General features: G+C 47.6%; 1 protein-coding gene across 1 annotated transcript; it reads left to right on the top strand.

Moving 5' to 3' along the window:
• Window positions 1-464: 464 nt before the first annotated feature.
• LOC311036952 (small ribosomal subunit protein mS33-like) lies at window positions 465-785 on the top strand (the record flags this gene model as incomplete). The annotated part of the gene is made up of 1 exon (XM_084045961.1): window positions 465-785. The coding sequence occupies one exon, from the start codon at window positions 465-467 to the stop codon at window positions 783-785; it is 321 nt and encodes a 106-aa protein (XP_083902087.1).
• Between the last annotated feature and the right edge of the window lie 24636 nt (window positions 786-25421).

Raw genomic sequence — 25421 nt, forward strand, 5'->3', positions numbered from 1 at the left:
TGTGATGTAAGATATCACATTTGTGGAGGAGAATTCAGGACAAGTATCTGCATTTATGGGTAGACTATAATTCCAAATAGGATTACTCTCTAATCTCCTCATTAATATAGGTAATCTTTCTTTCTGATATTAGGTTAGCTAAGGTTAGCTAAGGTGAGCTAACAGTTGAATTAACAGTTATTTATTACATTAGAACATAGATTAAAACAAAGCAATGCAAAGATTAAAGAAGAGTGTTTAGGCCCGGACCGCTACCTAGGCTCTAAAGTAGTCTGACAGCGTGTTACGAGTTCGAGTCCCGTTCCCGACGACCTTTGCTGCGCGTCTCTCCCCGTCTCTCTCTCCCTCTTTCCAGTCCATCTTCTCTTAAAATCCATCAATAAAGGCAGAAAGTTTAGCTTTCCGGAGCAATATTTTCATTTTAACTGGCAACAGTAAAGGGGTCTCCTCTGACACAGAGGGAGATGGCTGGTCTTTCCAGTTACGCTGTCCGCATGGCCCGTCTCAGTGGCCGCATTTTCGGGGATGTGGTCCATCCGACCGACACCAGGTCCATGAAGGTGGTGCAGCTATTCAAGGAGCCCCCCCTGGCCCAAAGGAAGGAGGTGTACGACTGGTACCCCCAACACAAGATCTACTACGCCATGACCCAGAAGCTGAGGTTTATGGGCCTGTTCAGAGATGAACATGAGGACTTCAAGGAGGAGATGCATCGCTTGAGAAAACTGAGAGGCAAAGGAAAGCCGAAGAAGGGCGAAGGAAAGCGAGCTTCTAAGAAGGCCTGATGCTATTGAGGATAGCCTTGATGAGCCTGGAGCTTCAGGCCTGCAGAACGTCAGACTGCGTTATTATGAAAAACAATTGTAGTTATCCGCAACACAAATAAAAAATTAGGCTTTACAAAAAAAATCTAGTAAAAGTAACTTAAATCATAGAAGACACTTGTACATGTGCGCAGCTGTCTGTGAGACTGTCTATTGACAGCCAGTCAACAAATGCAGTCTCGTGAATGACGGGCAAAGGAGAGAAGGGGGAGGATGGAATGGGGGACATTGAGCAGGAGGAGGAGATGGAGACATGGGAGGCCCATGACAGCGTGCTGACTGGGGGCAGAGACGGGGCAGCGCTGGGCGCTAAGGGGGTGTGGGGTGAGCAGGTGGTGAGGGCAAAACTCTTGCCATCCGTTCCCTGGTGGACGGAGCCGGAGCTGCTGGACTCGGGCACCGTGGTCCGTGAGGCGGGAGAAGAAAAGAGCTCTTCGTCTGAGGCATTAAGAACTAGATGGTATTTTTTGGCACAGCTGAAAACAAGCACATGTAAAAACCAAGGACTAAATTTAACAGTAATGCTGCGTCAGTATAGAAAGTTTAAACTATAAATTCCGTGATCAAAGGATAACGAGAAGGCAACGATACCTACTGCGTTCTGTTCGAAACCACGTTAAGCAGTACAAACAAGTACATTGAACAATCACAGGTGTTTTAACGCTGTTGTGAATGCAACAAGGATTGGCTGTGAGATAAGTGAAGGCAGGTGTAATGGCCGAGATAGAGGGTGGTCGCCACTCACTTGTGTTGCTCACAACTTCATCAGTTGTGCTTCAGGTGTGATTGCCAGGCGGGGAGGGTGATATTTGTCACTGCATGTACTCCTACGGGCTGGGGCAGCACCTGTCAGCAGGGAGTGTTGGGCGGGAGAGTAGGACGCCCTCCGCCCAAAGGGGTTGACATTGAATTGGCATTTTGTCTTTGTTTTGGAGCAAAGAGTGCAACTCCTTGGTGTTGCGTTTCTTCACAGCCTCTGTGGATCCTGGTCAGCCAAGTACAACTCTATTATGCTTTGTTTGACCAGGGTTCCCCAGGGCTCTATCCATGGCTTCCTCTACACAAAAGTTCTTCACCAAAATATCCCATCTACAAGCTCAACCCATCACGGTGTCTTCCGCTTGAATGTGGGAACAGAAAAGAAAGGATTCAAGATTTTTCTCAAATGGTGCACCTGAGCAATAGCTTTTTTTACATTTAATTAAAATTGTCAACCTCTGAGATATTCTTACATTTTTCCATGTTAACAATTATGCTGAGAAAATCATAATGACTTCATTAATGATCACTCAAAAAAACTGATTATAAACAAATAATTAAAAAAAGTGTATGTACACAATTTAACTAATATTTAATTTATTTAAATCTCAACATGTTTTATTCATATGATTTTGCCTTTGCATTAAATGCATTACCTTGCCTTAGCTCTTTTTCCATTCTGGAACTCCACAAACTCATCATCAGGCATGGCATAGATTACTCACCAACCTAGGCCTTGGAGTCATACAATATCTATTAACTTCTATATTTGAAAACGGCATTACTTTTAATTTGAAACCACAATTTATAAGCATGTGTCTGATCATACAACTTACTTCTTGAGCACTCAGAGTCCAGGATTTATTTTCCTTTTCTGTCCAACAGGTTAACTGGCACATTGCTGCCTAAGGCATCCAGCACCTTTGCCGTCATTCCTTCAATGGTTGCATCAGCCTCCACAAAGTGAATGTTTAGTGACCTTGAACTAAACAGCTTGCCATTCACGACCTCGGCCACACTGATTGACCTGGGCATAAAATCATACATATATTTAAAATCACACCTACACTGTATGAATGAGAGATAAGATTATCACAGCATAGATCAGTACATTTAACTACTAACCTCTGGGATGATTTTGTTGGGAGTTCCAAACAGAAGCTTGTGGTGTTTCGGTGGAAACTGCAGCAGAAGCAGAGGGTCGGCGCATGAAGGTGAAAGGAACACCAGCAGTGGGTGTGGGTATGGCTCTGCTTGCAGGTAGCGGCCTCTGATCTGGATCTCCATGGACCTCGTAATGACCACGATGTACAAGACGGGTGGTCGCAAAATGTCCTGTTGACTTTGCAAATATCGTTGTGTTTGTGTCATCTGTAATGTGCAGATTACTGGAGCTGAACTGTTTAATTGGACAGAATGAAAAATACCATAAATGTTTTAAAAAAAATCTCTTGAGATGCAATTACAAGCACCTTTTCACCAATGAAATTAGTGAAATAAAAAATATAGGATATTGTTCACTTTAGTCTTTTTATGGGTTAAAATAGTGATATTTTTTGGTTAAAACAAAACGTTTTTTTGTGTTCAAACTGTGTCTCTTTCTCTCTGTCTCTTTAATAAACATTTTCAGATGGGTTGCCATTTACTCCAATATGAAGAGTGTACCCATTTATTAGCCTAAAACTCATAGTGTTTCAGGTCCAAATTTGGCTGCTCATTTCTTTGTGTCGTCACTTCCTATCTCACGTGTGTATCCTGCATGAGTTGTCTCTACTGATAAAGCCAATCTACGAGCTCACACAGCATCGTTGTAAACTTATTTTTGTTTGTTTACATATAGGGCTTAACATTACTAAGTCAGGTTCTCTGATAGGCCTACTGTGATTTCCGTCTCACGTCTCTCAATTAACCTACATTCTATATCATTGTTATCATTGACCATCAAAACACAGCGTAGATATCAGTCATTTTGTAATATTAGGAGATGATGCAAAACACAAATACATAACGTGGTTATGGCGGAAACAGTAAAAGTGCCGTTGTTTTAGCGGTAGATCCAATCCAGAAAATGTTCATGGCCTAAAACTGTACACATGTACCAAGTGTTATGCTTTTTACCAGATAACGGAATGGAATCACATACTACCTTGTTCTGGTCGAGAGCGTTCGCTAGTAGAGCTACTTGAGTTGCTACCTAGGTAAACAACAGTACGCACAAACGTATTAATGAAAGAAAAAAAAAATTACAGTACCTGGAAAATCATGGCAATCTTTTCCGCGCACATATCCTGCTCCATTACTGTACGCGCCATTTATCCCCTCTGAATAAGACAAAGTTGTAGCCTTCCATTTTTTTTACCGGAGAAGCTATACCTGACCCACGCAGAAACTAGAATGAATAAAATTCATTCTATGAATTGTGGCGCCCACTCTCTGTTTATCCGGAAGAGGGAGGGACTTCCGGGTCACTGAATTGGGCCCCTGCCTTACTTCCTTTACAGGTGTTACCAATAATACTAATTAAGGCTCTGTTCCATTTAGTGTGGCACAGTGGTTGTCTTATTTTCAAGGACCCCCATAACTCTGAGAGTGTATAAATGGAACCAAATGGATCCTTACGGGTCCATTTGGTTCCATTTGTACACTCTCAGAGTTACACAGCCACCATAAGGGGCCATTTGGGAACCAAAATGGAGTGTTTCTAGTGAGCCAACATGCACGATATCAGCACCCTGACCAGAATGGAACAGAGCCTTCATTAGTATCATTGGTAACACCTGTGAAGGAAGTAAGAATAGGCCCAATGTCTTTCCAATAGGGCTGCTGTGCATAGAGCCTATTGGGGGCCCATCTTTGCTGCAGCCTTCTTCCGCCTTTGTGACCGACCGTTGTGGAGCTCCTCTGCCATCATCTGCCCACTCCGCCGTTGAAGGTCTTCTTTGGATCGCTCTTCGTCTGGAACCTCGCCCTCGCCTCGCCCTTACCGCCATGGGTGACCCTACCAGGAGCTTAAGCCCCAGACGACATCGCTCTCAGGTTCATCGGAACACTCAAGGCTCCACCACGACAAGGTGGCGATCCTAGGAGAACAACACACACACACACACACACACACACACACACACACACACACACACACACACACACACACACACACACACACACACACATACTGTATAATCTATGTCACACACTTCATATAGATCAGTCCATAATAAATCAACTCTGTTCATCATACAGTTAAAATGTCACTACAGTATTATTGTCTCCGCCAGGCCGAAGGCATGGTGAGAGAGTATGTTTTACCCTCCGTCCGTCCTTCCGTCCGTCCGTGTGTCCGTGTGTGTGTGTGTCCTGTCTGTGTGTTACCAGCTAATCTCCGGCACCGTTGGTCCGTTCGCTCCGAAACTGTGCACACACACTCCCTGGATGCCAATTCAGAACCTCTGCCCCAATTTTTTCACATGGGCCTGTTATAGCGCCACCAGGAGGCCGATTTGTGCAAAACACATTTTTTTACATTACTCCTACAGATTTTATCCAAATATCATGCAAATCGGTACACAGCATCTCTATAGTCATGTGATCAACACGGATCTGTCCGATTTCCCATATTCCATCCTGATTGCCTATGGTTGGCTTCCAAAGTTTGCAGGATTGGTCCGTTTTGAACAAAATGCCTCAAACTATGCATGCAGCTTGCGATTTCCGTGAAATTTCACACACACATTCCCACTAGGCCGAGGAAGAAATGCCACCCTTTTCACAATGGCCTGTTATAGCACCACCAGCAGGTCTAATTTAGCAAAACACATTTTTGGAACAAAATGCCTCACATCATGAATGCAGTGTCTGATTGCCGTGAAAGACCTAAGAATAAATGGGTGCAGTACGTTAGTCCGACAGCGCATTCCTCCGACAGCGCAGCGCTCCGACGTTTCCAATACTAAACCCGAACCAAACCCGCACCCTAACCCTAACCGCACGCGGATGCCACATAGTCGGAGAAAAGGTCTGTCGGATTAACGCATGCCTCCCAGAATAAATGGCACCCTTTTCACATTGGCCTATTATAGCGCCACCAGGAGGCCAGAATAACGTACCTGACCTGGCGGAGACCTGTGCTCCGAGGAGCACTTTTTCTAGTTATTATTATTTTTATTTTTTTATCCCACGATTTTGTAACCCATTTTTTCACCCAGTGCCAATTGCCTATGTAATCCTGGACGCTACTCTCCCTCCTAGCCTAGGTAAAGCCCAGCATTGAGCTCATGCCTCATTCAATGCATGAGGAGCTAGCAAGCCGCTTCTTGTCACCTGACAGGGGGGAGTTTCCCCGGTTGGACGTAGCGAGTGGAAGGAACACGTTATTCCAACCAGTTCCTTTCCCCTCCATCAGTAGAGACCAATATTTCTGCATGTTTTTTTGTGAGGGTACCTACCCTAGGGGACACAGGGAGAATATGCAAACTCCACACAGAAAGGCCCTTTCGACAACTCCACCTAGGGTATGGGCACTGATGACACGGAGGAGAGGACACGCCCCCAGCGCCCACAGCGTCCCCGAGTTAAAGTATTTAACAATACAAAATATTACTACGTGGCTGTATGGCATTCTCAATAACACACTGACCTCTTTGTGTCACTAATTAAATTATATTTGAAAGATTCATAACACTTGGTAAGACTTTGGGTTAGAGAGATGTTCTGGTCGGGAATCGACTGTAAAACTGTAAAATGAATACTTACTCGTGTACCCTGTAGTAATAGCTTATGTACAAGGTATACAGGCTGTAAAATGACTATTGTTCACGGTAGTTATGGGGTAAGTACAACACATATTTGATAACATTCATTTCTGTAATGATAAAGCACATATAGAGGACATGTAGTGTTGAAACATTGTACTCTGTACTTCTGTAAAGAAGTAATCAATCTAACTAACTAACTAACAAACTGGTGTTGCCCTAAGGCATGTGTTTAATTTTTCTGTTTAATATATTTCACTTGCAGTCATTTGTTTCTATTTCTGTTAACAGTAGAAAAGCCAGAAACTATTTTATTGTGAAGGTGTGTACCAGTGCATTTTATGTTGAAAACTCCTTTTATATAATGAGTCACTTCCTGTCAGCACCATTTTGATGCAGCAGTGCACAGAGAACACAGACATTTCAGAGCTGTGAGCCTTTAAAACCCATCTGATCTAGCCCACTTGGAAGCAATTTAGACGCAATGTCGTAAGTTGTGTTGTTGATTTCAGTTATTGTAATGCTTTGTGACATTTTGTGAATGTTTATTTGGAATTTGGGAAAAGTTCATTATTTAGCCATGTTTTCTGCTGTCTGCAGAGTAGGGTGGCCTAGTGCACAGGTGTCTGTCATGCAGCTAATTGCTTTGAAGTGTGCCTGCCTTTGAAATGTGATTAGCTACTCACCTGATTTCCTTTGACTCTGAATGTAGTTTGTAATGCTGTCAATTTAGAACACAGATACTGAATGTTTGCATTGTTTATTATTTTACAGTTTTCACCATCATCATGTCATTGAAGAAGTGCAAAAGTAAATGGTCAAAACTTGCTTCGACTCTTATCTTCATTGGCTGTGGTTTAACTTGGTGTTAAGTGACAGTTCCATACACTGCATGAGAACACTACAAAACTAACTCACTCAACTGTCTCCTACCAAATATGCACTATGATAATTTAACAATAAAAAAACATACTGTACACTGAACAGCTACACAAATCAGCACTTTACTGCATTATTGCATTCATATCAATGAACATAATAATTAAATGTTTTATCCTGGCAAAATTAATGTGGACAGACACTGATGCTCATATTGCACCACCAGTAATAACCTATGAGCTGAAGGGAATAATACACTATAAATACAAAAAATGTAATTCCATCATGTTGAATATAAAATAAGATCCATACACAACATAAACACAAATTTAAACACAAGACACTATTAATGTTTATTTTATACAGTCATGTTAAACTATGTGATTCCTCTGCTTTAGTCTCCTTCTCATTCTCATCCTGGATTAGTCTGAATGCTCATTATGTTTATAATGTGTGACTAACTTCCACTAAAAGCCTTCCCCCCTGTATGAGTCCTCATGTGTCTTTTTACTCTAGCCTTTTCAGCAAAGCCTTTACCACATACTGTACAAGAAAAGGGCTTTTCACCTGTATGAGTCATCATGTGTATTTTTAGATGACCCGTTTGAGCATAGCCTTTACCACAAACAGTACAAGAAAGGGGCTTTTCACCTGTATGAGTCCTCATGTGTCTTTTAAGTTTACCCAGGCCATTACAGCAAAGTCTTTACCACATGTACAAGAAAAGGGCTTTTCACCTGTATGAGTCGTCATGTGTATTTTTAGATTACCCGTTTGAGTATAGCCTTTACCACAAACTGTACAAGAAAAGGGCTTTTCCACTGTATGAGTCCTCATGTGTAATTTTAGATTACCCTTGAGAGCACAGCCTTTACCACAAACTGTACAAGAAAATGTATTCTCCCCTGTGTGACTCATTGTGTGATTCTTCAGATGTGCCTTGTAATTAAAGATGTCGCCACACTCTGTACAACTAAAACTTTTCTTCCCTGTGTGACTCCTTGTGGTGAGTTTGTTTCGATGATTTCAAGTCCTGGGACAGCTTGCGCTGTCCTCCCACATGCTGTATCTTGTGTGATTTCAGTTTGTTTAAAGCTGACTGATCTCCCCTAGTCTCCTCCCACTCATCACTGTCTTCAGTGTCTAATAGGCTCTATTCACAGCAGCCATATTATGAAGACATTCACAGGTGTTACCAATGATACTAATGAAGGTTCTGTTCCATTTAGTGTAGCACAGTGGTTTCCACGACCCCCATAACTCTGAGAGTGTACAAATGGAACCAAATGGACCCTTACGGGTCTATTTGGTTCCATTTGTACACTCTCAGAGTTAGTGTTTCCAGTGAGCCAACATGCACAATATCAGCACCCTGACTCTATTTGACCAGAATGGAACAGAGCCTTCATTAGTATCATTGGTAACACCTGTGAATGTCTTCATACTAGCCTATGGCTGCTGTGAATAGAGCCTATTCAGAACAGTGTGAAGAGAGGAGCTGGTCATCACTAGTTGGCTGTGATGTTCCACAGTCCTCTACATCAGCTTGTGTTTTCATGTGTCCAGTTGAGGTGCTGGCTACAGGCTCTGTCTCTCTGTTTTCATCATCGTCTTCACTTTCCATTGCTGGTGATGTGAACGTTGACCCGCCAGCCTCTTCTGGTCTTTGGAGTAGCTCCTCCTGTTCCTCTTTAATATGTTGAGGTTGTGGTTCCTCCTGGACCAGGGCGGAACTCCAATCCTCTTCAGGTGAAGCCTCCTCTTTACACACAGGGACGTGCAGGAAGTCTAGGAAAAAGATACAATGAGACGCTATAAAAGGTTTGAATCTTGATTCAAACTGATTACTCTTTGCCCACATCTTCCAAAATTTAAATTTGATGGTGCGCTGACTGCGCTGTGTGCTGTAAATAGTGTGGCCGTTGTTTGTTTACATTGCAGCTCTCATAGAAGATGTGAGACGAGCTAAATGAGAGGCGGTTCTGATTATTGTGAACGTACTGAAATGTTAGTTCAGTGAGTCTGCTGCAGCCAGGTTAGTTAATACTGAAGTAGAATTAACTGCTAAGCTTCAGTGAACCCATTAATAATTTTACAACCGAACCACCGTCCGATGCATGGTATATTTAGATAGATGCAGGGGTCCATGCATCGATGTAGTTGCATTGTTAATGCTAAAATCAATAACCGATTCATATCGGTTCATCTTTACACCCTCAGTACCGGCCCATTCTCACCAATAAAATAAATAAAGACAGAGTGCTTAAAACTCACTGAGATCCAGGTGTCCTTCAGGTTCCTGTTTAAGGTCATCTTCAGTTTCCTGCTTAATAGAAACAGTCCTGGCTGGAGAACCGATCTTCACCTGCAGACTGGACTCCATACACTGGTCTGGAATGAAGGAATACAATACACACGTTAATAATAAGTACTTTGTGACATGAATAAGGACTTCAATAAAAACGACTTTGATATGACATGAATAAGGACTAAATCAGCTATTCTGAAACTATGGGTCGTGACTCACAGTGTGGTCGCAGGAAGTTGCTGTTGGGGTCGCACATTGGTAACCGAAAAAAAAATGAAACATTTTATAATCGAGAAATGGTAAAAAGTGGGGCCGTCAACTCGTCATGACCAGCGTGAAGAGGACGTCTGTAGTCTAAAGAGCGTCATTATGTGCTCTCTGCCCGTCAACATGGACGTGGCAACATGGACGTGGCATGGACGACGCTACGCCACGCCTCCCTTGCTGACGTCAACGTTGCCACTCACTATTCTTTGAGACACACATACGGATATTTCGGGGCGTGGCCGAATCCGCCATTCTTTCATCGAGTGAAACAACACAGCTTTCGCCATTGGAGTTGCATTATGGAATGCACGCTTTGTTACATTGAGTGGGTTTATTTCGTTATAGCACAACATATGGTGAAGTATTGTGGTGCAGGTCATTGCAACAACCACCGATCTTGTGAAAAATTAAGGCAGAAGATTAGAACAGTGAGAATCTGTCACGGTACGCTCTTCGGGCCGTGGACTGTCACGTTATTATTTAGACCTTCCTGCCCATATAAGGTCTTGGACTTATTAGGCCTTTGTTCTGTTCTGTATCTAGTCTTGTTATTCTGTTACTCTGCTGTTGTTGCCCTGCTTTTGTTCTGTACCTTATTTTGTAGTAAGACAGCAACTTGCTATGGGCCTGGTCTTCATTTTGTTGTTTCCTGTTCTGCTTAGTTACCTGTCTTGTCTCACCTCCCGTGTGATTAGTCATGTTCTCCTCCTGTGTCCTCTTAGTCCCTCAACCTATCCCTGTGTTGATTGTCTGTTGAGTTCACCTGTGTCTTATTATTTCCCTGTCTATTTAAGCCCTGTGTTTGCATCTTGGCCTTGCTTGTTCATTGTATTATGTTACATGTAGTTTGCCCATGGTTTCAGTTCCTGTTTGTAGTCCTACCTTTTTAGTTAATAAACCCTTTAAACCGACCTGTTGGCCTCTGTCTCTCCTGCACTTGGGTCCTACAATCCTGCCCCGACTCAGACCGTGACAGAATCATGTAGATCTCAGGATTCACATGGCAACGGTGTGGCTCCAATGATGATCTCTGACTTCATGTGACCACATGGATTAAGCTTCTCCATCGTGGCGACAGATTTACATCAATTGGATTCTATAACTGTGTGTGTGTGTGTGTGTGTGTGTATGTGTGTGTGTGTGTGTGTGTGTGTGTGTGTGTGTGTGTGTGTGTGTGTGTGTGTGTGTGTGTGTGTGTGTGTGTGTGTGTGTGTGTGTGTGTGCGCGTGTGTGTGTAGGGGGGATAGGCTACAGAAATGATCACTGCAGTGTGGGACGAGGAGTTTATCAAAACAGACCCTACTGGCCGGTCTATTAACCTACAACCTAACAACACATCACCATGCAAACGCTGCGTCAAACCTGTAGTGTGTAGTTTGATGGTGCGTGTGTAACAGACATACCTGCAGTGTGTACATCGATGTCCATATCAAAATCAATGTCCAGCAGTTTGTTTTGTTTCTCCAGCAGAGTTTCTAGTGGCCCTATCTCTCTCTGAAAGAGGTTGCACATGAACTCTGCAGCCGCACTGAGGCGCTCCAACACAAACACTCTGACATTAAGCTTCACACAACAAGCATCAGCACTAAGCTGCTGTTTGTCCAAAGCACACAATATCTCCTCTCCCACCGATGTCATGTGTTCATTTATCTTCAGTCGTATAGACTCCATTTGACACGTTTTTACCTCCTTATTATGACACGTTTTTCACCGCGACCACAGAGTTCTGAGTTATAATTATAGAGCTATAATATATTGTGCTGCGTTATGACCCTCATTTTAGCCAACTATGGGGCTGCACGCAGGTTGGGAGAGCTTCTGCAACCCAAACACCGCCCACGTCTGTTTCCATTGGCTGCATCGGGTGCAGTACGTTAGTCCGACAGCGCATTCCTCCGACAGCGCAGCGCTCCGACGTTTCCAATACTAAACCCGAACCGCACGCGGATGCCACATAGTCGGAGAAAAGGTCTGTCGGATTAACGCATGCCTCCCGGCTGCATCTGCCGGCTTTTGGGCGTAACTGTGGATCGGGAGGCATGCGTTAATCCGACAGACCTTTTCTCCGTCTATGTGGCATCCGCGTGCGGTTAGGCTTAGGGTGCGGGTTTGGTTCGGGTTTAGTATTGGAAACGTCGGAGCGCTGCGCTGTCGGAGGAAAGTTTACATTAGCCTTTAGTCATCAGTAACCTAATCCTTAAATAAATAGGCACCACTGTCTGAACTTGTTTGACAGAATCAAAATGGTATAATCAATACTGGCGTGTTCATTTTGGAGTAAAGTCCACTGGCCACGAAAACAGTATGAACAGTGTTTGAAAGTAATGAGAGTAAAGTAATGTAAGTAGTTTGTTATATTAAACAAAGTCTGCCGTATATGCTCTATTTTAGGGCCCGAGCACTGCAGAGTAGTGTGAAGCCCTATTGAAATTGCAATGATTAGGTGTCCTGCTGACAAAATACTTGAAGCCTATGTCTGTATAGTGATTTATATTTGTGTCAAGTAGCTTACATAATGTAGGCTGTAACAAATCCACTGGTGATGTTTGATAATAATTGAGCATATGCCGTGATACAGCAGCGGTATTGAAAAATAGCCAAAATGTCTTCACTGTCATTTGAACGTTATCTGACTTTATCTGGAGGAAGAACATTGTTGATTCTGCTACTCCTCGGATTGGGGCCCATGACCCACCTTTCTCCCACCCATTTTGCCAGCCTAGGCTGACTCAGGGTGGAAACCTGAGACAATAGGGCCATTGAACCAATCGACACCTTTCATGCAAATGTTGAGCCTGCGTCTAATGTCTGGGCTGCTTTGATACGTAGAGGTAAGTCATTCCAGAGCCTGGGGGCAGCCACGGCAAAGGCCCGGTCACCCCTGATGACTTTAGTGGGTGCAGTTGGCACTTCCAGCAGCAGCTGGTCAGCCGACCTCAGGGCTCTGGAAGGGGAATGGTTGGAAACGAGATCGGCGAGGGACGGGGGAGCCAACCCATTACGGATTTTAAAAACAAACATTAAAATCTTAAAATCAATGCGGAAGCGGACAGGGAGCCAGTGTAGAGAGGCCAAAACTGGTGTAATGTGGTCCCGCTTTTTTGTCCCAGTAAGGAGACGGGCAGCGGCATTCTGGATCAACTGTAAGCGTTTGAGTTGTGATAGTTCGATGCCGACATATAATGAATTACAGTAATCCAATCTGGTGGAAATGAATTCGTGTATCACCCTCTCAAGGTCGTTATGGGAGAGGTATGGTTTTATTTTGGCCAGTAATCTAAGATGGAAGAAGCTAGTTTTAACGACTGAGCTGACTTGTTTGTCCATTTTGAATGCTGAGTCAAAAATGACACCAAGGTTTTTAACGGAGGAGTGTATATGGGAGCTGAGGGGACCTAATATGTCAGGGGGTGATGTGGGAGAATCGAGGCCGAAGAGGATGATTTCTGTCTTATTATTATTGAGGTTGAGGAAGTTAGAGCCCATCCAATATTTAATATCTGCCAGGCAGTCCTGAAGTAGCTGTAGGGGGTTGAGGTCTGGATTTTTGACAGTTGGCTTTAGAGGTAAATAAATTTGGATGTCGTCGGCAAAACAGTGAAACGATATATTGTGTTTAGAAATAATTTCTCCTAGAGGCAGTATGTACAGTAGAAATAGGATAGGGCCCAGGATAGAGCCTTGGGGGACTCCACAAGAGAGGGGGGCCTTGGTGGATGAAAATTCCCCGAGTTTTACTGAAAAACTCCTGTCAGTCAGGTAGGATTCAAACCATTTTAAGGCAGTACCGGTGATACCTACAGTATGTTCAAGGCGTGACAATAAGATGGCGTGGTCCACCGTGTCAAACGCCGCCGTTAAGTCGAGTAAAACCAGGACCGCTGGGCTACCGGAGTCCACAGTTAAAATGAGATCATTAAAAACTCTTAAAAGTGCCGTTTCGGTGCTGTGGCCTGATTTAAAACCGGATTGACATTTTTCGTGGATGCCGTGGGTGGATAAAAACAATTGCAACTGTGCGTAGACTGACTTTTCCAGGACCTTAGACAGGAATGGGAGCTGGGAAATGGGCCTGAAATTCGATAAGACTGAGGGGTCGAGATTTTTCTTTTTAATCAGAGGCTGCACCACAGCGTGCTTGAAGGCAGATGGGACGCACCCTGTAATGAGACATTTATTGATGACTGCTAAAATAGAAGGGCCGACTGAGCTAAAAACATCTTTGAGAAGGCGGGAGGGAATGCTGTCAGACGGACAATTTGTGGGTCGCAGGTGACTGACTATGTCTGTCAGTGCAAGGAGGGATACAGGATCAAACTTGTCCAGAGTTCTATGACGTAGGGAGGGAACAGGGGCTTGGACAGCGGGTGTATGGGCTGATCTCAGGGTTGTGATTTTATCAATAAAAAATGATAAAAAATTCTCACAGAGGGTGGGTGAAGGCACAACGGGGGGTAAAGTGCGTGGGTTTATGAGGGAATTAAATACAGTAAAAAGAACTTGTGGTTTATGGCAATTCTTGGAAACTAGGGTGGAGATGTAGTCCGTTTTGGCACGCTTAACAGCTCTCTGATAATCGGACAAGCGGCCTCTAAGGATCTCAAGAGAGACATGCAATTTATCATTTACCCATTTTCTCTCTGCTTGCCTACAAGCACGTCTGAGAGCGCGGGTTGAATCATTAAGCCATGGCTGAGAAAGAGCTTTGGTGCGTGAGGTCCTGAGGGGAGCAACAAGGTTTAGGATATCGGTACATGGGGCATTAAAAATGACAGAACATTTTGATGGAGTCGAGTGATTAATAGCACGTGAACGGCGTGTGGGGGTGGAAGAAATGAGCTCTGTGCAGGGAATAGAGATTGAGAATAAGATGGGAATATGGTCGGAGATGGATGTAGATAAAGGGCATAACACAATAGGGGAAACAGATAGTCCGTAGGACAGAACAAGGTCCAGTGTGTGGCCTTTTTCGTGTGTCGGGACAGAGACGGACTGAGTAAAGTTAAAACAATCCAGGAGATTTAGAAAATCTTTCACTAAGGGTTTAGCCTTACAGCATACGTGCACATTAAAGTCACCTGACAAAAGTATATGGTCATATTTTACCATAATACTAGAGAGGAAGTCGCTAAAATCATTTATGAAGTCCTTATTATATTTGGGAGGACGGTAGATCAGTGCACAAAAAACAGGGGATGACAGAGCCAGTTCGAAGGACTGTAATTCAAAACTGGAGTAGCTGGCATCAGGTTGAGTCAACTGACATTTGTGGGTGGTTTTAAAGACTGAGGCTAAGCCGCCACCTATGCCAGTAGTACGCGGGGAGCTAAAGAAAGAGCAATCGGGGGGGAGCAATTCAGAGAAGGATACACAATCGCCAGGCTGACACCAGGTTTCTGTTAAAAACATAAAATCCAAGTGGTGTGAAGTGAAAAAGTTACTCAAAATAAAGGATTTATGAGTAATTGATCTAGTGTTGAACAAGGCCATATTAAATTTAACCTCAGGGTTAGGACGGGACAAGGCACGTCTCAAGGGGCGGAGGAAAGTATGTCCAATGCCACGGCTATGGCGTGGACCAGGCCTCATGAGATGTCTAGTACGAATTAAAGTTAGAATGGGGGAAATATGACAGGAGGTAGGTTTCATGAAACCACCAGGCTGCAAGGGGGCGCTAGCGTGGGCAGGCACTGGTAGTTGTTGTGAACCGGAAGTAATTTGCGGGTCACCGGATGTAGTTGTATCGGCGATGTAAACAAACAGATCATGTGCGATAGATACTGGTGGTAGTCAATAGAGGGATCGTGGCTGTGCGGCCACAGCGCGCTGCAGATTAAGTGCGAACATTTGAGTTCCATGTCTGCTTGGGTGTAAACCGTCTGGCATGAAATAAGAGGAACGGGCCCAAAAAAGAAAAAAGTGTGAAATATATCTGATGTTGTGGGAATAACTATGGCAAGCAGACTGTAGCCAATAATGCAGGGCTAATAGCCGACTGAAGCGCACATTTCCGTGCATAGTGGGGAGAGGACCAGAGATATAAATGGTCTTCCCACAATTACTGAGGAGATCAAAGAGACGATTAAAACACGCCCTTGATATCTCAGAGTGCTGATCATTTGCACCTGAGTGAAAAATAATTGTTGTGATGGATGACGGGAGGGAGGCCAGGATTTCGGGGACTTTATTGAGGAGTTTGGCCGTGGTGATACCAGGAAAGCAGTGGACTAAAGCATTAATGAATCAGACATGTTTTATAATGGAATTGCCAATAATAGCCGTGGATGGAGGAAAGAGGGGCAATGGAGTGGTTGTGCCAGAAGGCGCTGGGGGGGGGGCGATTTAGATGTAGTAATGCTGGACTGTGTGTATGTGGAGGGTAACTTCGGGGGCGATTTCGATAGAATAGTGCTGAGCTGCGTGGGAGGGGGGGTAGCTTTGCGGGTGGCCGATGAAGGAATAGGACCCTCCGATCGGCGTTGGACTGCCGCTATCAATAAATTATGGCGGTTATTTTTCTGGCCAGAGGAACTGGATTTACCAGGGAGTGGAACCGGGCCACCACACGCTGAGCCCGAGTCGGCTCGGGGGGTGCCGTGGACAGTGACTGGGGGGCAATCGTCTACCCGAGGGGGTGGGGGTGACGATGCACAGCCGGACAGCGGGCCATGGATCACTGGGGGGATACTAAGGGCATTAAGCGGGGGGTAATTAGAAATGTCCAGGACGGAGAATGTGTTGCTTGTAGTGACCGGGGGGGCTTGGGGTGAAGGGGAACCAGGACGGGATCTGCAACGGGATCTTCTTCTGTGATTTGTCCGAGCAACTTTAGTCCATGGGGCACGGTGGCGCAGTCGGTAGCGCTGTCGCCTCACAGCTAGAAGGTCCTGGGTTCGATTCCCGCCAGGGACGCTGTGGGCACTGGTGGCGTGTCTTCTCCTCTGCGTCATCAGCGCCCATACCCAGGGTGGGGTTGGCGAAAGGGCCTTTCTGTGTGGAGTTTGCATGTTCTCCCCGTGTCTCCTAGGGTAGTTAATACCCTCACAAAAACATGTAGTAATCCTGGTCGCTATACCGCCTCCCCCATGACAGCCGGGGCGCCTGATGGAGGGGAAGGGAACTGGTTGGAATAACGTGTTCCTTCCACGCGCTACGTCCAACCAGGGAAACTCCCCCCTGTCAGGTGACAGGAAGGTCAGTTGGCTCTCATGCACTGAAGGAAGCATGAGCTCGGCCCTGGCCTCCCTGGCTGTGGGGGACTGGTATAGCGCTGGTGTAGGGTTGGTGTAGCGCCCAGGATCACTTAGGAAATTGGCACCGGGTGAAAAAAATGGGTTACAAAAATCGCGGGATAAAAATTATTAAAAAAAAAAAACTTTAGTCCAGGGGAACGGAGTGGACCTAGACGAGGGTTCGAGTCTAGGCCTAGCACCATCGAGGTTCCACCGGGCAGAGGCATCCAACCGCGGGGCGTGGGGTGCCGTTCCGTCTGCGGGCCGCTCTACCACGGCGGGGACAGTCACGTCCAGCCCGCGGTTGACGACAGGGACATACGGGGACAGCCTCCCAGGCACTGCGGGGACCGTCGCGTCCAGCTCGCCCGTCGCAGCGGGGGTAGCTACGTGGGGAGCACCGGGGGTCGCGGCGTCGGGGGAATCGGGTCCGAGGATCGAGGCGGTGGCGTCGTGGCAGATGGTGGTGAACATGGAGTTTATGATCATCTCATCCTCCTTGATGTTATACAGCAGGGATATTCTTCCTTCCAGCTCGGATACTTTCTGAGAGAGACGATGACAACTGTCGCAGCCGGGTGGAGAGGTGAGTGTTGACATGGTGGTGGTAGCTGAGGAAGTAAAAGAAAGACTATGGCCAGTAAAAGTGGTTTGTAACAGGGAGAGATGTAGCAGAGGTTGGTGCAGCAGTGTTGAGGCAGCTCTATGCCGGTAGCGACTCAGGTCAATACATACAGGCGAGGGCACCAACGGGTGCCCACAGCGTAGAGTAGGCCTAAAACGTCGGGACCAGAATAGGCCTTGGCCTCGAGACAGGAGCACAGCATACACTGGGGGTCAGGCCAGAAACAAAACTTACCAACAAGGCCCAGAGACTGGGCCTGTTGCGTTGGAACAGCGTTCAGTGTGGGCATTAAAGATGAGTCTTCCTGGTGAGACGTTCCGTAGCCTGTAGGCTAGGGCTGTTAAGTTGGCTCCATAAGGCTCTGATCGTGGACTCCAAACAGTTTAAATGTATCCAAGTAGTCACAGAATAAAATGTAGATAAAAAGTGATTAAAAAAGCAGGCTAATGGAGACCAGAGCAAGCATATAAGGCTTTAGTATGGGCATCTATGTAGCTCTGCTACTGCTCTGCTCTGCTGCTCTGCTGCTGCTCTGCTGCTCTGAACACAGGAACTGCTCTTCAGAATGGAGACTGCTCATTGGTAACACCTGTGAAGGAAGTAAGAAGAGGCCCAATTTCTTTCCAATATGGCTGCTGTGCATAGAGCCTATTGAGTTTCTGGTGTGCGGGGCAAATGTGTATGGCTTCCCTCCCTCTCTGGGTCTCTCCAAGGGGCACTTTGTCCCTGGTAACAAAATAAAACACGATAAAATGGTTGGATTTGTTTTGATTCCGGCAATTTCTCCGGTTGTCCTCTGATCTGGAAGCCCTAGATTAACTCACAGGTTGCGGAAGAGCGCCCTCTATCGTAAACCACTGAAAACACCAAATGACGAAATCTCGTCATTGGCAGTCAATGACTGAACCACTTAAATACTTGTTCACTAGCAAAGACCACACCATCAAACAGAGAATCGATTAGGTTGTATTTATTGAAGATGAAATGTAGACAGGGGAATGCATTGATTTGTGTATGTGGTGCCACTGTGGGGAGAAAGGTTTGTACAGGGGAATGCATTTGTTTGTGTGTGTGGTGCCACTGTTGAGAGAAGGGGTTATTGTGTATGTGGTGCCACTGTGGAAGGAAGATGGGTTAGGTGGTTGTTTAGGTTGAGGGGAAGGGGCGCCTTAGATGTGAAAGGCGTGGTCGGGGGGAAATGAGGGGAAATATGGGGGTCCCGTTGTTGGGAAGGAGGGGATGAATGGGGGTCCCGTTGTTGGGACGGAGGGGATGAATGGGGGTCCCGTTGTTGGGACGGAGGGGATGAATGGGGGTCCCGTTGTTGGGACGGAGGGGATGAATGGGGGTCCCGTTGTTGGGACGGAGGGGATGAATGGGGGTCCCGTTGTTGGGACGGAGGGGATGTATGGGGGTCCCGTTGTTGGGAGTCTGAAGGGAAGGTGGGCGTAAAGTGAGGAAGGGGAAGAGGGGGGGAGGTTGTAGGGAGATGAAGGTGGTGAGATAGAGGCGGGGAGTGAAGAGAGGCGGGATGAAGCGCCTGAAGGAGGGGCGAGGGATGTAGGGGGATGAGGGGAGGTAGGGAGGAGGGATGGAGAGGAGTGGGCGGGGGGCCGGGCGGTCTGGGGCATGGGCCCTGGGTACATTGGCTTTGGGGCCCGTGGTCCGTCTGCGACCTGGTCGCGCCGAGACCCCAAAGAATGGTGCATTGTTTTAACAGGCGAGTGCAATGTGGGCTTGGAGGAGATCGTGAGAGTTGGAACGGATGTACGTGTGGTATGCTTGCGAAGACCACCTACCCAGGATTTGGATTGTATGTTCGGGGACGCCTTTCCGGGAGGCTGTGGAGGCTGCGCCTATACGGAACGAGTGACCGGAGAAGTGGTTGGCGGCGTAGCCGGCTTTAGTGAGAACGGAGCGGAGATGGTGGTGGAACCAGGTGCGTGTGACTATGGAACCGGATTCTGAGATGAACAGGGGGTCGGATGGTGAGGCGTTTTGCGACTGACGGATGGAGAGGTGGCGGACGAGTGGTTCGTATGGGCTGAGGGGCGAGTCTAGTTTGAACAGGTGAATGGGGGTGGATGTTCCGAACTGGTCGGTTTTACTGTGCCGGAGGGTGTAGATGAGGGTGGAAGGGCTGAATATAGATAGGTCGGACAGACACGGGTGGCGAGCCGGGTCGAACCTAGTGTTAGTAGATGTAAACTTGGAGCAGCGGAGGAAACCGTAGAACGCCAGGAGGAATAGGGACTCGAGTGTGGAGTCGGTGAATGGGTCTGAGTGACCGGAACGGAGGACAGTGATGCAGTCGGTGAGGATGTTGTCTGTGAGGGGTTGGCGGCTAGGAGGGTGGTGAGGCTCGTGGCGTTTGATGCCTTTAAGAAGCAGTGTGACATGGGGGTGCGCGTGGAAGGGGTGAGCGGCGCCGGTGAGGAGTTTAACGATGAAGTTTATGCCGGATAAGTAAACTCGGATGGTGGAGGAGTGCATGGACCGGGAGTAGTGGCAGTGGCTGACGTATGCCGTGAGGGTGGCCAGGTCTAGTGACGGGAAGTGCAGGGTGAAGGTGGCGTGGAACAGCTGGAAGTTCTTCCATGCAGTCCAGTAGGTGGAGAGTGAGGATGGGGCGAGTGACTGGAGGATGGTTTGTCGTGCGTGGTGGATGAGATGGCCGAGCGGGTGGTTCAGGGGAAGGTCATGTGAGAATATGGAGGTACCGGAGTGGGATGGGTGTCTGCTTCTGGAGCCAAGTGCCTGAATTTCTGAAAGAGAGAGCGAGAGAGTGAGTCAGCGATGGTATTGAGGTGACCGGGGACGTGGGCAGCGCGGATAATGAAATTGTGAGTGACAGTGATCCAGGTGAGTCGACGGAGGAGTGCCATGATGGGGAGTGAGGAGGAGCGACCTTTATTACTTCACTTCAAACACTAGCCATGCTTTGTATGGATAATATAGGTTGCTGCCTTCAGGAAGGAGATACGGTGTTCCTACATACAATAAGGTCAAACTGAAGAGGTCCTTTGTCCATCAGACGACACTGAGGCTTAATCAGGATTTATAGGCCAAGGGTAGGCTGAGAGGTGGACATTGCTCTTGTCTTTGTATGTCTTTATGTATGTATTTTGTATTGTGTTTTGTTTTTCTTGTGTCATGTCAAATGTGTGAACTGTTTATTGTTGCATACATGGCTGCTGGGTCGCAAGACAAATTTCAGTGTGAACTGACAATAAAGTATTATCGTATCGTATCGTATTAATGATATTGACGGCGGCTTGATTGTCTGAGTGTATAAGGACGGAGCGGCTGGTCCACTCCGATCCCCAAAGGGAAGCCGCTACCACTATTGGGTACAGTTCGAACAAGGCGGAGGAATGGCCGGAGTCGCACAGGGGATCTAACATCTCCTCTGGCCATTCCTCCGCGAACCACCGGCCTTGGTAGTAGCCTCCGTAGCCTACGGAGGGGGCGGCGTCGGTAAACAATTGGAGGTCCTCTGGTGAGGAATGGAAATCATCATAAAAAAAAGCTGATGCCATTCCAATTTTGTAGCAAATTGTGCCAGAGGCAGAGCTCCATTTTGCACTCTGGGGAGATGGTGACCTGGTTATGGAGGGCTGGAACGGAGGAGGCTAGTGAGAGGAGGTGGGAAATGAATGAGCGGCGAAGTTGAGGTGACCTAGGAGTGAGAGGAGTTGCTGTTTGGTGCACGAGGGGGTGTTTGCGAAGTTGGCGATGATTAGGGTGATCCGGTGTCATTTTTCCAGGGGGAGTGAGGCTTGGAAGGTGATGGTGTCAAGATTAATGCCGAGGAACTCGAGGCTGGTGGCGGGGCCCTCTGTTTTGTCCTCGGCGAGGGGAACACCGAGGGCGGTGAAGGCCGTTCTGATTGCTAGCAGAGTGCGTGCGGGGGGTGATGAAGGGAAGTCTACGGATAGGAAATCATCTAGGAGGTGGACGAGGAATGGAATCTTGTAGTTGTTCAGGAGAATCCAACAAAGCAGCTCTGACAGATTGTCGAAAAGCTTAGGGCTGCTTTTGCAGCCGAATGTTAGTCTTACGGCGAAGTAGTACTTCCCCCTCCAGCAGACTCCGAACAGGTGCCAGGAGTCTGGGTGGAGGGGGAGCACTTTGAAAGCCGACGTAATGTCGGCTTTCGCAAGCCAGGCCCCGCAGCCGGCTAGGCGGATGAGGGAGATGGCGTGGGTGACTGTGGAATATTGGAGGGAGAAATCTGAACTGGGGATGAGGCTGTTAATGCTGGGGACTGAGGAACCGTGGGGGGATGAGAGGTCTATGATTAGCCTTTTCTTCCCTGAATATTTTCGGGTGGCTATGCCGACGGGGCTGATTCTGTAGGTGGGGAATGGGGGGGAAGTGAAGGGGCCTATCATGAAGCCCTGGTTGACTTCCTTTGTGATGAGGGCGTCGACGGTGTCCGGGTCAGTTATGGCGGATTGTAGGTTATTGCAGGTGTGGGATGTGTCTGGGAGTGTGATGAGGCCGGGGGAAAAAACGTGGTTGAGGCCGTCTATGAAAAAACGGATGAAGGTGGGATCTGGGTGGGAGGCTAACTCTGGATGTTGATGGGAGTGGCGATGTGCTTTGATAGTCAGCTGACTGCGGGCTTGGTGGGATTGTGGGGACAGGTGAGGCGGGAGTGTGCTCCGCTGCAAAATGTGCACACGTGCAACATTTTACAAGTGGACATGTTGCAGCCCTGGTCATTGAAATTATTGCAGACCATTTTGGAGCCTACAAAGATGAGTTGGCGGCCTCGACGGTCCCTTGTCTGGGAGGAGGCTGGGAAGGTGTTAGGACGCTCGGTTCTTGCCCTGGCTGGACGGACGGCGGAGGACATAAGTGGTTGGGGTTGCTGGTTGTAGGTTGGTCGGGGGGGCGGTGCGGAGGTGGTGGGGTGGGAGCTGGTGACCAGGGTGCAATCGGTGGTGGGGTGGGCGGGGCAGCCGCACAGAGTGCAGGCGATGGCGGTTCTGCCGGCAAAGAGCCGGCAGTACAGCTCGGTGTCCTGCGCTCCCCAGTATGTTGCCATGTTCCACTGCTGGAGCCGAGCTGCCGCCATCGCTGCAAACTGCCGGTGGTACTGGAAGTACAAGGTGCCCCCGAAGCGGACGGCCATGTCCATTATTATTTGGACGTAGTCGTCCAGCTCCTGCCTGCGGGTGGGAAATAATGAACAAATTATGTTGCGAAATAGTGAGAATGCCAGGACAAATTCAGTGGGTGTGAGAACGCTGTGTAATGGTGAGGTGTGGAGGTCACGGAGTGTAATGGATACCCCCCCGCAATCGACGGTCCTGGGTTGGTGGGTGGCGGCGGAGGGTTTTAATAGGGAGGCTAGGTCGATATCCATACCCTGGAGGATCTGGTTGCGGAGTGACGCGGATTTGGCCGCTGGCGGCAGGAACGAAACCTTGGCCAAATGTGGGGGGGAGGAGGGGAGCCATTTGGCCGCTGGCGGCAGGAACGAAACCTTGGCCAAATGTGGGGGGGAGGGGGGGAGCCATTTGGCCGCTGGCGGCAGGAGGAAGGCCTTGGCCAAATGTGGGGGGGAGAAGGGGGGGGGAGCCAGCCACTTGAGCGTGGGCTGCAGAAGTTATTGCATAGTTAGGCATTGCAGAAGTTATTGCATAGTTAGGCATGGATGGGACATGAGGGGGGAGAGACATGAGGGAGGGAAGGGGGGGGGGTTGGGGAGGGTGGGAAGGGAGGTTAGACACAATGGGGGGTGGAGGAGGGTGTGGGGTTGGATAGGATAAAAGTGCAGCCTGCGAGCACAGGGAAGACAAAACAGATAAAATGTTTGACGTGGGGGGGGGGAGCAGGCACAGGGGGTGAGACACGACAATGGGGGGATTAACTTGAGTGTTGTGGTGGTGGACGGTGGTCTGGCTAGGGAGCGCCGTGAGATGTTGTTGGTGATGATGGTGGTGGGGGTGGGGGGAGGGGGCCGGAGCCGGTCGAGGTGTTTTCTTTGTTGCTTTTTTGGCGGGGGCGAGGTCGGGTGGTGCGACGCTCGCGTGTCCTGGTCTGACGGCATTTTGGCGCGACGGACCAGGAGGGGAGGAGGTCACCAACAGGGCAGATTGATAAAGTGAAAACAATGTCGCTTTAGGAGCTGCTCTAGGAAATAATACATTTTTGGCCCGTAGGGCTTTCTGGAGGCCGAGTACGGTCCAGTCTGAAATGGGGCGGACTGGAGGGTTAACTGACCTGGTGGGCGGTGGGGCTGGAGTGGAAGTGCGCTGGCTGGCACGGGTGTATGGCCCGGCGGGGCAGTTGGCTGAATGACGAGCGCGCTGGCTGCGGCTCGTTCGAGTGGTGGGGGTGGACGGGGGGTTCGGCGGTGTTGGTTGGTTGTGGCGGAACTCGACCGGGGTTCGGGTGAGAGACGGATTGACTGGAGTTGAGGTGGCCGAGCGCAGGCGGCGGCTGGAAGTTGCTGGCGATGGAGTTGGCGGGACGGGAGGGTCTGGGTTGGTAAAATCCTCCTCGTCCGAGGCCATGACTTGGAAAGAGTCTTCATGGTGGTCCATGTTTGCAGGTACGTTGAAATACTTTTCTGTATTTGTCGTCGTATTTGCGAGCTTTATGCGTGTGTGTCATGCAAGAAACACTGAGCATGAATGAGAGCGGGCACGGCGTGGTATAAATACAACCCTTGATTAGTTTGGTAGGAGGAGATAAGGGAGGAGTTGTTATCAACGCCATCGCAAGCAGGTGAACTTGGGAGGAGTTGATATCGGCCAGATTGGAGGTGATTAGGAGGGGGAGGAGATTGTTATCTGGTGTGGTCTTCCCTCCTGAACTTACATTGTACCAATTGCATTTATAGATTCCTGGTAGCCTGGTTCCAGACAAATCTGCCTTTGCAAAAAAAAAAAAAATTGGCCTCGGCAGATTAAGTCTGGCCCCTCTCAATAGAGATGTGAGGGACCAATCAGGGCCCATTATGCAAATGTGGGGTGGGTTTATCACCAGAGGCCATTTTTTTTTATTTGCCCCTCGGGAAATGCAGGTTCCACACAGAGATTCCATACTAATATCTATGCAGTGATGTTAGTCTGGCCATGCCAGGCTAGATTCCTGGCCTAAAGAATGCTCAGATGACAATGTACATGCTATAGCTATAATACAATTTGCAGACATCTGTCCGAGTGGGCACCTCAATGTTAAATTGGCAATTATTTCCCCAAATAAAATGAAATGAATGAATGAATGAATGAATGAATGAATGAATGAATGAATGAATGAATGAATGAATGAATGAATGAATTCATTAATTCATTAATTCATTAATAAATAAATACATGAACTAGAAAAAGTGCTCCTCGGAGCACAGGTCTCCGCCAGGTCAGGTAGGTTATTGTGGGCTCCTGGTGGCGCTATATTAGGCCAATGTGAAAAGGGTGCCATTTCTTCCTTGGCCTTTCATGGCCTCAAAATGATTTTAGGAATTGTGTTCAAAACGGACCAATCCTGCACATTTGAAAGCCAATGTTAGCCAATCAGGATGGAATATGAAAAATCGGACAGATCCGTCTTGATCACATGACTATAGACCCCTCAACAGACGACGTCACACTGATAAGAACCAGTATGCGCGCAATGAAACCCATTCTGTCAGGTCTCAGAATTGATTGCGTGAAACAATCACCTGTGCGTCCAGTCTCAATGTTAGTAAACACATAATTGGTCTATAGAGATACCGTGTACCGATTTGTGTGATTTTTGGACGGAATTTGAAGGAGTAATATC

Source organism: Gymnoscopelus microlampas (genome assembly GCF_963454915.1).
Source record: "Gymnoscopelus microlampas genome assembly, chromosome: 20".
Taxonomy (NCBI): Eukaryota; Metazoa; Chordata; class Actinopteri; order Myctophiformes; family Myctophidae; genus Gymnoscopelus; species Gymnoscopelus microlampas.